The 14,039-nt window shown below is 41.7% G+C and overlaps 1 protein-coding gene across 1 annotated transcript in view; it reads left to right on the top strand.

Moving 5' to 3' along the window:
- Positions 1-14,039, top strand: part of JAG1 (jagged canonical Notch ligand 1) — a 57,766-nt gene that overhangs the window by 21,959 nt on the left and 21,768 nt on the right. The window contains exons 3-5 of the mRNA XM_060785901.2: positions 656-707; positions 8,274-8,528; positions 10,229-10,289. Of these exons, the coding sequence (XP_060641884.2) occupies positions 656-707; positions 8,274-8,528; positions 10,229-10,289 (368 nt within the window). The remainder of the gene's footprint in view (positions 1-655; positions 708-8,273; positions 8,529-10,228; positions 10,290-14,039) is intronic.

A 14,039-nucleotide genomic window follows, 5' to 3' on the forward strand; every position in this document is an offset into this window, starting at 1 on the left:
TCCCCTCCTCCCTTTGCAAAGTCATCCGCTCTTTCCTTTTGTTATCTGATACTTGTGGGAGCTGCCGATGCCTGCGCTCAGACAAAGTGTTCAAAGGGGTGCTGAAAACCTGAGTCTCTAGAGATTATAGGTCTGAATCTTGCCAGCACAATCCTAGCAACCTTGCTTGGCTTTCTCAATGAGAATTGTTTGTATGAAATATAGATATCACACGCACATATATATCTACTTGTTCTCTTGGACCACTTTCTTCCCTTTGCAATGTGCTTAGCTCGAACAACATAAACATAAACACCTTGCTGTGTATGGCATTCAGCAGTGGATGTTGAACTTCCTGGTTAAGTATGTAAGATGCATTAGTGATGACAAAGATAAGAGACCTTTCACCTTAAATTGCTCGAGTCAGACTGGATAAGGTAGCTTAGTCAGACTGGATAAGGTAGCTTAAGAAGCCGCAAGAGGATCACATTTGTCTCGGCTATAATCTATTGCCTATTTATGTTTTAAAGTAGCTGCAATCCTAAAGGAGGTGGGTGGTGGGCCTTCATAAAATCTGCATGTTAAAATGTAAGGCAGGAATTCTAAACAAGTTTCTTGTCATTACAAAACAAAAAGAAAAGAAAAAGCTAACACACATCTTGTTATTATTTTGCAGAGATCCTACACTTTGCTGGTTGAGGCCTGGGATTACAGCAACGACAGTGCTAGTAAGTATGCCTTGTGTTGCCTTATTTTCTGAAATGACTTAAAAACAAGCAAGAGCAACAACAAAAATATCTGTTTTTCTGTTTTCCAAAGAATTTCAAGTGCACAAATGATGCAGTCATGCATTTTATATGCAGTGCCCCCCAAAAGTTGGGGTGAGCATGGTGCAGCCTTCCAATATGCCATCCTGCATTCTTCACCATTGGCTGTGTTAACCAAGGCTGCTGAGATTTATGACCCAACAACATCCAGCAGGGCCATATGATTCCCACTCCTGAATTAATGGGTGCTGCTTATCACAAATGCATTGAAAATGTATGAGCTCTCCTTTTTCTGTATGCTCAGAAGACACACAGAAATCTTTTCACATTTTCCTGGTGAAATGTATAAGAGTAATTTCCACTTTTCAAAAGGTGCCATTACCTTTCCTTCTGCACCAGGTCTTTGTTATCTTGTGCTCTCTGCGAAATGTGCTGGACTACAGTTTCCATCTAGAAAGCAACATAATAGTATACACAAATCTTGTCCTGTTGAATTGTATAGACATGCCAGTGACTGATTCCAAAGTTTGGTGCTACAAACAGAAAACAACATGTAAATCCCACAATAGGTGGCAGTGGGTTCTGTTGGTGATGGGAAAGGCATTGTGTCACTAGACAGCTCTCAATACTTGTTCATTGATGGGGTGGTATCTTGCATAAAGATTTTTTCCTTATAGAGTTGACCTTAGCAGTGTCTTCAGCCTCCCTTACTTTCAAAAGTAGAGTAGAAGAACCTTGAAGGCCCTCCTTTCTGTTGGTCAAACTTCCCAATTGTGTTTGAGTTTTGCCATGAGTGTTGCATTTTGACTGGAGTATAAAAGTAAATGGCTTTCTGAGGTTTGCTATACTGCTTCTTTTTCTTCCCAGCCCTCCTCCTTTGAAAAATTAATTAAATATTAAACTGTGCGTCTCACTGTTTACACTAAGTGGGACTGTAGTCCCTTCTTCAGACATCCCTGCCCCAAACTTTCAAAGCTAAAGATGTTCAACAACTTCTTCGGCTGCTGTTTATAGCAGACTCTGTAGCGGAAAGTAGATTAAATCAATGTGGTTTGGACAAAATTATATAAATACTTCCATTTAACAGAGCAGTCTCTCTGATGTCAATGAACTGCTGAGAGTGTTGACCTGTGGCCTTTCAAGGAGCCTTGTGAGCCTAGTATTGCTATAAGCCCCATATTATGGAGGTCAGTGGGTGGGTGGTAATGCCCTCCCTGTAGCCACCCAGGCAATTCATAACAGAGGTAGAAGCAAAGGGGAGGGGAGTTTCTGCCACAACTTTTCTTAATTAGACATCTTCCAGACATTCAGAACTTCAACCCCCCATCATTCCCAGGGCTGTAATCCTTTGAGGATGTAGTCTAAAATTTGGGAACCAGCAGGTTGAGGAAGGATACTCAGATACCTGTAACTTCAACCACCGTGATGCACTCAGTTATTTCAAGTTTCTCAAGTCACTCCTGACATGAAAAAAAAGATATCTGAAACCTATCTCAATAAAATAAAAAGAATGCATGGCATCTTGAGAACTTGGAGCAGCTTATATTTTTTGTGAAGCTCTTATTCTTTGCACTTCCATTCATCCAATCTGGCTTTTCCCCTTGCCAAAACACTGTGGAAGAGTCTCCTCCATGGCATTGAAGGCATTTCTGAGTGAATCCCTTAAGATGACTTTTATCAAGCCAGTGATTACACCATTGTGATTAAGATTCTTTTCAGCATTGATTCTTTTCACAACATTGCAGTAAAAGATTCCAGTAGATGTGGATCGAATATAACTTTCATGCAAGATTTGATGATTGCTCATAGATTTTTATGTCGGCTTCTTCATAAGCAGTATACAAAAGTTAGGGAAATCTTTTACAGGTGTTGTTCCATTGACTCTTGGAAAATGCCCGCATTTGAAAGAAGCTCTTGTTTGCTGTAGAATCCCAGTTCTTTTCATTTAGAGCCTGTACTATCTCTGCTTTGAATAGATCTCATCTTTATTTCATGAAACTGACTTTCCAAGGCTTCACAATGAATCCTTTATTTGTTCTAACATTCTGGAAGGAAAGCCCCCCCCCCCCCCCCAACAACATGTTAAAATGCATTTCTCCCCCTGAAAAACACTTTTGATCCAGTTCAGATGTAGATTGCAAATGTTCCTAATTATACTTGCAATAAATTCAATGTTGTATATTTTAATTTGATCGCACCAATTACCCAACCAGTGAATATGTCCTCATTCCCTTAGTATGTAACTTATTTGCTATTGGCAAACTTCACATGTCTCTTCAATATAGTTACCCTAGTTTTGGTTCTTACCTCTCTCTGTTTTGTCTAAAAACAGACTGTTTCTATACAAACAAGAAAAAGTATTTATGGTGCTGTTTCTGCTCATCTCATCCTCAATTGTTACATTGGATGACATTGTAAATAGCAGACTTTATTTTTGCCAGACACAGTGTTAACATTCAGCAGAGGTCTAAATGTCTCCAAGTACTGGTTTCCAAATTGGATTCCATAAGGAGAAACCTTGCTTGATAGATCTATGAAAGTCTATTTAGTTTTTCCAACTTTCTTGCAACAATGGTCAACAAGAAGTCTGTAGGCCAACATGAAGTCAACCTCCTTCCCCTCATTTTATTCAAGTTTTGTCAAATCTTGAAGAAAAAGAAGTTATGTTACTTCATCTGAGAATCTTTCATTATGTGATGTGTTGGCAAGCATGGCACATAACCATTCCACTTAATAATGTTGGAAAACTATGTTGAAGAGAACATGCAAGGAAGGGTGTTATCAGTCTTGGCTGAAGACAGTATATCATGAAGACAAGAATCCTTTCTTCAAATGTGTGCACTGTTGGCTGTACTAGAAGATCTAATTTTGATGAAACTCCCCAAAACACCAGAAAGTCCTGCTGGATCTCACCAGAGGTCTATCTGGTTCAGCATTCTCCCTTGTTGGTGACCAGTCTGGTGTGTTCTTGGAAGCTCACAAGCACGGCATAGGTCCTGTGGTACCATCTGTTCATGCTCTTCAGTAACTGATGCTGAGAGAGGCATACTATCTCTGATAGTGAAGGTAACATGGGCCTGTCATGGTGCAATTTATTACCTTCACCCTGATGAGAGGAACAGTTTGTGCTTTTCTGCTAGATCCCCATTGCTCCTGCCATTAACAGGTCCTTCCTGCTCCTTCTTCTTCTGACTGAATGAGGTTCAGATACTCAAAAGATATAATGAAGGGGCATTGACCAAGGTTTGATTTGTTGCTGGTATTTCCAAGTAACCATTCAGTGTTTGAAGAATCTACTGTGAGATCTCTCTGTATCTTGTTCCTGTCTTCAATCACTACTTCTCAAGTAGTTCCCGTAGAGTAGAAGGGATGGGATATTGTACCATTTTATCCTTAAATTAGAACAACAGCTTGCATATACTTGGAGTTACAACCTATATGGAGTCAGGTAAAGTGCCCCCACCCACGAAACAGTCCTGTATTAATGGTGCTTGTTTATCATCGCAAATGACCAAGCTAGGGGTACTTGCTTGGATATTGCTGGCAATCTTTGGTCTAAAGCACAGGAGCCAACAGAATAGCACTTTTGTTAGGGGAAAAGAATACAATATCATCCCATGGGGCATACCTTTCAAGCATCAGCAATAAAACATCCCAGATGAACATCAAGGAGTATCTCCAAACCAAAGCTGAGGCAATGTGTTGTGAGGATGAGTGCACTTTTATTGTACAGCACCCATTTGGTGTTCACAGAAATCCAGCTCTAACTCCTGGGAGCTCAGATTTAATGGATCTTGGTGGTCAGGGTGCAAGAAACATTTGAGGCTCACAAGAATAGAAAATCCATAGATAAGTAGACCAGTGGTCTTAGAGAAGTCTGAAATGATGGTACAGTTGAGTTGAATTTTTATTGAGGTTTCTGGGAATCTAGATTTACATCAGCAGTAGGAATTGACATGTTCTTTAATTTATCCCTTTCTTTTCTTAGCTATTTGAATCTGGGAGCACCATCCCTACTCTCAGTATTCCCATTTGTTACCACTTGGGCTTAAAAGTTGTGATTCCATGTAAATGATGAGAAGTAGGAAGGTTGTTTTCTCTCTAGGCTGACTGACTTTATCGTTGCCCTGTCTGCCGCCACGGGATTGCTAGTCATTAACCTTCCTGCTCTGTGGCCAGTAATGGAAGGTTTGCAGAGTGCTGAACTAATTTCCTTTTGGTTAGGGTGTGCTGCCAAAGTTCGGGGCCGGGGGGGGGGGGGGGGAGTTTGAGGGATTGAAGGATATGTGGAAAATATATCGACCACATCTGGTTACTAGAGTGTCTGTCTGCTTTTTCCTGTGTGGTTGCTAATAACCAGCTGGCAGTGCCACGTACAAGGAGGCCAGTGCATGTACGCAAGTTCACCCCATTCCTTTGCTTTCTCCACAAGATCTTCCTGGAGGGAGCATGGTGTGGAAACCTCAGTGCAAACAGGGCTCTATGTGGCTATGGCTACAGTGGTAACAGCAACCTTCTTGCCAGGAGGAGCCTGGGAAAAGGGCTGGCTGCTACTGATTGCATTGGCACACAGCCTTGTTTTGTGGCATGTTTTTGCAAGCATCATGATCCTACTGTTCCGGAAGGTTTATAGAGAGTGGACTTTCTTATGTGACTTTGGCCCTTTTTGTGCCTGTGTGTCAGGAGTGACTTGAGAAACCGTAAGTTGCTTCTAGTGTGAGAGAATTGGCTGTCTGCAAGGATGTTGCCCAGGGGATGCCCGGATGTTTTTGATGTTTTTTTATCATCCTTGTGGGAGGCTTCTCTCATGTCCCTATATGGGGAGCTGGAGCTGACAGAGGGAGCTCAACTCACTCTCCCCAGATTTGAACCTCTGACTTTTGGGTCAGCAGTCCTGCCTGCACAAGGGTATACCCCATTGCGCCACTGGGGGCTTCACTACTTTGGCCCTGCAAGAAGTACTACTTACCCAAGGTAAATGGGAGAGCACCATGACGGTGAATCTTTCTAAACAATCTTTGTATTTATACTTGTATTGTCTCCCATCCTGGTATAAATATATTGAAAAATGTGTAGGAAAGTGTTTAAGTTAATAGGGATATGCCCTCTTGGCACATTGGGTATATCGTATAACCTCCCCCTTCTTAATTCTGTTTTTTAAGGCATTTAATGGAGTTTCCGTCACCATCTATCTCAATTGTGGTTTACATTCTAGCATGCTTAGGTGAAACATTATCCAGTTGACAAGCTAGGAATGACCAATGTTTTGATTTGCAATTCCCATCAATAGAGCTAATAGTGAGGAATTATGGGAATTGCAGTCACATCAACTACACATTCCCCATTTTTGCCTATGGGTCACTGTAGGCAGGATCGAGCCAGAAAGCCTTATTAAGGTCAGGCCAGTATCAGATGGCTCTACACACTCATCTATGTTTTACATAGGAAAAGTCACAAAGGACGTTCACATACTTAATTATTTTTACCTGAAAATGTGGGAGAACTGCAGGTTTTAAATAATAGCAGAAAGGAAAATGGGGCAAAATCATGCTTTTTCTGAACTTCAGACATGGCTTGCTTTAAAGCACTAAAGTACATGTCTTACAATGGTTACATGTGCTACTGAAGCTTTAAAGATTGACATTATGTTTGTGGCTACATGTCTGTATAGATTGTAATTCTGAAACACAATCAAATGATACAAAATAAAGTCAGGAGTTTTCTTTAAAAATATGTGCAGACACTTTTCCAACAGTTTGTTTTCATTCTGAATAGTATTTAATATTTCAGGTAACTGGCTGGCCGCCACCTTTATTATACCCAGCTTGCCACCTACCCGTTCTCCTGCCACGCTTTTGTGCCATTGCTCAGTGTCTGCAAGCAGCACATTTTAGCAATTTTATGGCAGCTTTTCATACTGCAGTCAACCTCTGCTAGCAAGCAAGTCGTAAACCAGTGTCAGATCACTGAAGTCACAAGACTGGACTATAAAGTGAAATACCACAGATGTATACACAATGTGCCAAGCAAATGTGAAATCTGAAAAGTTTGGGGGTATATTATGTAACTGCTCAGGGCATTCCTTAAATGTTAGGAAGTATGACCTGGCGTGAGATGATCCTCAGTTTGAAAAGGAACCTGGGAAAATCTTCATCAGAATTTTCCTTGAAGCACAAAATTCCAGTGCAGTTTGGGATATGTCTATCCAGAAGTATGCCTCATAGCATTCAGTGGCACTTGATTCCTGTGTACCAGGATTGCATGCTGAAGTAGTGGTGCCCTGACTTCTGAGAAGTATAATTAACAGCATCTTGTTTTGTTTTGCTTAAGACGAGTATAAATCAGGTGATTTATGAAAGAAGAGAAGGGATTGTTCCCTAGCAGCTTCTACCTGCCTGCTTGGAAACTTTTGGCCTTGTATGCTGTAAATGGCTTGAGGGCTTTGTGAGAGCTCTCCAGAGGAAGGATGCTTGACTGGATGAGTTCTCACAATAAAGTACAGCTCATAAGTGAAGAAGTCTGCTGATGTTCTCATAAGTTCATCCCCAACTTTTAGGCTAGCTGTCTGCCTCTCTCTACTGAGTGTTTTTCATAAAGGTTCTGTTTTGGCCCTACTTCCTTACTATTTTAAGTCCTGCCTGTGAGTTGTTTAATGTGCAGAATGCTATCACCTGGCAGAGCTACAAAAGCACAAGAGAAGAAATGATATAACCATTAAAGAATAAAGGTTTCCATCCAGTGTTGGGATACTCATCCCCTTCTCATCTCCTTACAGCTGCTCCATATGGTCTCTCAAACCATGTGAACAGATACAGATTGAGATACTTGGAAGGGGAGGAAATTTCTGTTCCATGGACATTGCCTGTTCTCTTGGTGGACAGACACAGCTGGAGCAAACGGAGCATATCTTTCATTCATCAGATTTTAATCCTACAGGAAGGACCAGTCATGTTTCTAGTGCCTAAACCTCAGGACAATTCCTAATTCATAGTTCAATGGCAATAAATATTATCTAAGATTCCCATAAGCAAATGCGTCTTGGATAAATAGCACTCTTAACAAACTGGCTGTCTTGCTGTGTGGCTAAATGAAGTTATGCTTGAAACGCTTGTCTGTCTAATGTAAAAAATAAATCAGTGTTTAGCAGTAGTGAATTGTGTACACTTGCTGCACAGGATGGTACACAAGTAGCATGTTGGAAAACAAAATGGAAAGAAGGAATGTGTCAAGCAGCCCTGAGCCTGGGAAAGAATCCAAATCTTGCTTGAAAACCACACACTTATCAAATGGGCCAGGAACATCTGGCCCACTAGATGTTGCAGAAATAGAACTCCAAAATAAAATTAATCACTCTCAACTATACTGGATAGGGTCTCTGGGAGCCACAGTCCAACATCATTAACACACTCTAATCTGCTCAGCGACAGTATTCTTGATGTTTCATTTCAGTCCTCTTATCTGAATCTAAACTCTGTAGAATATGCTCTTTCCTTTCTGTTGACCTTTGCTTGTTTTCTTTCCTGTTAGATGCAGACAGCATTATTGAGAAAGCATCTCACTCTGGAATGATCAACCCAAGCCGTCAGTGGCAGGTCTTGAAGCAAAATGCAGGTGTGGCCCATTTTGAATACCAGATCCGTGTCACTTGCGATGAACATTATTATGGCTTTGGCTGCAACAAGTTTTGTCGGCCAAGAGATGATTTCTTTGGACACTACACCTGTGATCAGAATGGTAACAAAACTTGCCTGGAAGGCTGGATGGGTCCTGACTGTAACAAAGGTTTGTGATTCTAACATTATATTTCCTTGGCTGGGTGTAGTACATAACATTATTCAGTGTGATCAGTTTTAGACTTACTGAAGCAGAACAGGTCAAATAATCAACCAGCTACTTGGTAGAGTTGCTATTCTTGTATCTCTGGGCAAAGGTGCATCCACCAGTATTTTAATAATTTTGGGCTCCCTTGGAGATTCTAAAACTCAGTGACAGGTTGGGATGCTAATATTATTTATTTTGTTCTTGTGTGTAAAAACCAAAATTTTCAGATGGTTTCTCCCTACGTCTGCAAGTTTCTGAGAGTTTGGGCACATTGTCTGATAATTTCTTGCATTTTTAGCCTTTTTGTACAAAAAATTGTGCAGGGTAGTTTATATTTGAGCACAATAAACATTTTTTGAGGAAATGCCGTTTTTGTGCAAAGTCCTATTTTTTTTTTACTACTGTTGCTCCCACATAGGTCTTGACAATTTGAGATACCCCTTCTCATCCAGGAGGAGGATATTTATGACTATTCTTTGCTTCCCGATTACAAGATAAAGGGAACGAAGGAGTAAACATGAGGGTTAGGAGATGCCAGTGACAACATTAAAACAGACACCACACCAATAAATAAATAAATACATAAATAAATACATAAATAAATATGTAAATATGTAAATATGACAATCCAGGACAAGGTAAAAAAAACCACAAGTCTATAAAGGATCTCAGTAGTAATGCATTACAGAGATGTGGGGTTACTGTAGATGAGCCCCTTTTTATTTACCTATAAGGGTTATCTCACCCCACTCACTGCAGCCTCCTTGCTGAATTCATTCCATTGCCTGTAGTATGAAGCTCCTTTCAAATATCACTCCATCATTGGGACAGTAGAGTATCTTCGCACACATCTATAGGAGAAGGACAGGGAGAGTGGAGGATGTGTATAGGAACCAGACAAGAGTGCCTATGCTTGCATTTTCCTTGACCTCCACCTGCATTTTAAAGGAGCTTCAAACACATCGGCCATGCACCCCCTGAAAGGTTAGCTACAATACAATTTTTCCTCCATAGTGTTTCCTGCCCATGTTCTACCACAACTTCACGTGGTCAAACATGGTACAGAATGGGCGACACTTCAAAGTATATGGAGAACTTTATTCTGAGATTACAATGCACTTGGTATTTTGAGTTTAGTCATCTCATGTTGGCAGTGGTGCTACTGAACAGGGAACCCTGATGTGCATTGATTGATAATATGCATTTTGATATCAGTAGTTTTTTGGCAGGGTATAAAAATAATGGATAAGTATAAATAGCTAATTATGTTGTTTATAAACATACCCACACACATATGACCTCTCAAAAGGGAATAAATATTGAGAAGGAGAATGTTGTAGGATACTAAAGGCTTTACATTTTAAAAGATGAGGAAAAATGGTCTGTTTCCTGTGCTAAAACCAGGCCTTTGATCAGGATCATTGTGTGATCCCATCTTTGTAGTTTGCTGGATTTAATGTCATGATGCATTGACTATCTCAGTTGCTTTTCTGGTGGACTTGATCCAGCAGAGGAGTGGTTTAAATCTAGGATTTGTCAGGATTACAGTTCTAGCCAGAGATTAAAACATTCCCACAGGAGTGATGGTCCTGGCAAGGATCTGTGCTGTGCCATTAAAACAATTTCATTCTTAATTTCCCTTCTTTCCTTTCTCTTTGCAGCTATCTGTCGCCAAGGTTGCAGCCCCAAACATGGCACTTGCAAAATTCCAGGAGAGTGCAAGTAAGCGAAACCAACCTTCTCTTTCTTCGGGAATCAAAACTGTTTGAATTAAACACTGGGGAAGGACTAAGGCCTTCCTCCACTCCTAGTTGCTCTACATTCCTTATATTGAGTGCATGTTTTTCATTCCAATGTTGATGAAACAAAAGTATACCTGTGCTGGAGGCTTCTGTTTGAGAAGCTTGCTTTAAACCGTACGCATTTGAGAAATGTAAGACTATTGAGGCAAAATAGAGTGTGATTGTTTCATAATGAGCTGCAGCTTCTTTCCCTATGCAACTTTTGGTATAATTCACTGATCAAGGCATTTTCCTCTAGTAAGTTCAGTGGCATTACTCCTTTTACCCCTTCTTCCCTTACCACCAGCACCCCCCACCCCCTGCCTACCTTCAGCTTTTCCCATCAATAGGCAAAAGTCAGCCATTCTTCAGAAGAGGATTAATGTAGCCTCTTGGTTCCTCTGCTCTTGGGAGCCAGACTACAGAGTGATGAGAGGTTAATAGCTGGGATGGAATCTTGTCTGTAGATGCTGATGAAGGCCGAGCGTTGCCGTTGTTCTTTGAAGTCGCTCCTCTGTTCTGGCGAGCAGACAGGAGGGAAGAGGTGGCTTGCTTGGAGCCAAGCACTAGAAGGGCTGTCTTTGGAAAGCTTCAAATCACAGAGTGTTTCTTCAGTACTCAAGGAATTGATTTGTCCTTTTTTTTTTTTTAAACATCTAAATAGGGTTGTTGGATGGCAGTGTTTTTCCTTTCCTTTTCATTCTCAGTTGATTGGGTCTTTTCAGACTTGCATAATGTTTGTCTCCCACAGAGGAGCCACAAACACACCATGAAACCACCTGCAATCGTCTAGCGGCTCAACTGCATAGGGCACATATTCATCTTCTATGTGCCATATGAGTGTCTTGAGCCCCTTGGTAGTGAGGGAAAGGTTGCTGCAGCCAACATCACCACCACAAAACTTCCATGGCTCACCAAAGACTATCTCTGTACCTATACTGGTAGCTCAACAGAGCAGTTCCACAACTGCTCAATCAGAAACTTCTGCAACATGATTGCCTTCTTCCTCTTCTAGGACAAGATTCATGGCCCTTTCACCCTACACATTTATGGTGCTATGATTCCACTTTAGCTGCCATTGCTCAGTATCATATGGAACCCAGAGATTGGGAGCATTTAGTCTTTGGCCAGGAAGCTCCTCTGGTACCTCTGGCCAAGAAACAGACCCCAGGATTCCATAGGATGCAGCCATGCTCATTGAAGTGGAATCCTCACATATTTGTACAGTGGGAAAAGGTAACAAGAGCGCACAGGGGTCGTGGTCTTGTGGAATACTGTAGACTGTACAAGTGGATGTGGATTTCTCATCTGGTATACCACAACATGGTATATTGTATGTATTGTTATAGTGTGTTTTAATGTATGTATTTTATGGTGATATGTTTTAACTGTGTTGTGCCCCACCTTGAGCCATGAGGAGTGGTGGGTAACAAAATTATTGATGATGATGTAGGGAATACAAATGGGAGGGAACTGTGCCTCCCAGACATATCTGAAGCAATAAATGTTGTATGGGCCAGTTGACTTCATTACATCAACCAAAATAGGCATTTGATAGCAACAAGATGTTGTAGGTTACCTCAACCTTCAGAAGCATCCTAGTTGATGTAAATGCTCTTCTGTGTTGCTTTCTGGCTCTTACTGTTGGCCTAACATGTACAGTCAGCAGTCACTGCCATCCACTTGGACACTCTTTCCCCTCACCTGAGGGAGGAGACAATGGAAAGAATGGCTGCTACCTCTTTACTCATCAAGCTACCTGTGCCCATCAAGTTGCGCATTCTCCTATCAGGTCTGGCTATATTGCCTTGGCTGCAAAGGGCAAGACATGAAGTATTGTCAAAATTTTGACAGAACAGCACCACAGATGGAGGGGATCTGCAGGTGGCATTCCTCCCAGACTGCCCCTTCCTTACCTATGTGGAATTCTTTCTTGGCACATCCATTTGTGTGGGTGGACTTTTGTGATGGTGGCTTGTTTCTGTCCAGAGTCCTGAGGGCAGAGCAGCTGTTGAGTGTTACAAGCAGGGATTGTCTTAGCCAGTGCTTTCCAGTTTCCAGATGTGTAATGGGACTGGGTTGCTCACATTCAGATCACAGCCACCTTGCTCTCTCAGAGCTGAACACACCTGAAGCCAGAGAGAGCATGTGCAAGGATGTATGACTTGTGATTTTCCAATGTGAATTTTACGCAGGTAGCCTGGGGCTGTGAGTGGGTGCTCGATTATGCCATATTGTGTGCCGCTGTCTTGTGCATGCCATAGACAGTTATATGTTCAGGGAACTGAGCTTGGGTGGACCTCTTTCTTCTCTCACCGGGTAATAAACCGGCATTAGCTTGCTTCCTTCCCGCCTCCCCCAAGCCCTCAATAACCCATGAATCAGTCCTCAGACAATGGTGGTGTTAAAATCTGACACTCCCTAACGCAGAAGAACGGAGGGGCGTGGTGGGTTTCTGCAGCTTTCTCCTCTCTGTGCCGCATTGGACTGTAGTATTTATTCCCCCCTCAACTTTTCCCATTTGAGTTGGGCTGGATACCAAGAGGTGCCTGAGCCAGGGCTCCAGAAGATTTGCACTTCTGTCATCCAGTTGAAAAGTGCCTTACGGGGTTTGCCCACATTCTTTGCTAGCCAGAACAACAGGCTTTGTTTCCAGAGTTCAAGCCTTACTGTGTCTCTCACCTCCCACTCACTGCCCAGACATGCACTAGTGCCCTTATTTACTTAAGGTGCAACTTTCCCACACTCCTCTTGCATAGTCCTCCAGTGCTTTAGCTGTCCTTCCTGATACCCCCAGCCTCAATTATCTTTTTGGACTCAGCGGAACAAGATTATAATTCTTTTTCCATTAAGTTAGGATGACTCATAGTCTGTTATGTTACAAATGCAACCATTTAAAAATAAAACATCAGCCAAAGCTGTTCGGAGAGCAGAAACAATAATGCATAGAAGTCTCTGTCTCTCCCTCTCTCTGTCTCCCTCTCCCCCTTTTTCTCTCTGATTGGTTTTGGAAGCAACTTGGAGCAGAAAGGGACCGTCTGATGAAATGAAAAATGGTTTCATGAGTCTGTTTGTAAGCCAGGCTTGCCTCACACGAGAAGGACAATGTATGTTGTTAATGTGGAAAGATTTAATACATTCTTCTGCTAAAATTAGCATGGCTTAGCTTTTCTCTCATTGGTCTTTGCTTGTTTTTGGAACTGATTTATCAAGATGGGCTGTGCTCCACATTTAAGAAGTAAGGTCTACCTTTTTTGGAGGCATGCTATTTTTCAAGAAGTTTGGCTCCTTTCTTTCCAAGCTCACCCGTGCTCCAGAGGCTACTGTGTCCCCTTTGGCCTGCCTGTTTTGTAAGCTTTTGTTTGGCCACAACTTAATGCATGCAGAGAGTTCAGTGGAAATTTGCCGAAGTGAGAATAGGATCCCTACTTTTTATGCCTTTTAGTGGCTTCTGTAACAAAAGCAAAGCTTTGTTATCCTATGACGAAGGAGGCAGCTCAGTTTTGGTTTGGAATATTTTGCTTTGTTTCTGCTTTATCTGATGCATCAAGACATCCAGAGGCTTTTGAACAGGTCTTTTCCCCCAAAGCTGCTCTTAAAAATTAATGAGGGGAGTGGTTTGTCGGCTGAGATTTTTGGAAAGAGAGTTAAACCTGGCTGCTTGCTGTGAGTGATTAGCCCTTGGAAAGAT

This window comes from Anolis sagrei, chromosome 1 (genome assembly GCF_037176765.1).
Source record: "Anolis sagrei isolate rAnoSag1 chromosome 1, rAnoSag1.mat, whole genome shotgun sequence".
Taxonomy (NCBI): domain Eukaryota; kingdom Metazoa; phylum Chordata; class Lepidosauria; order Squamata; family Dactyloidae; genus Anolis; species Anolis sagrei.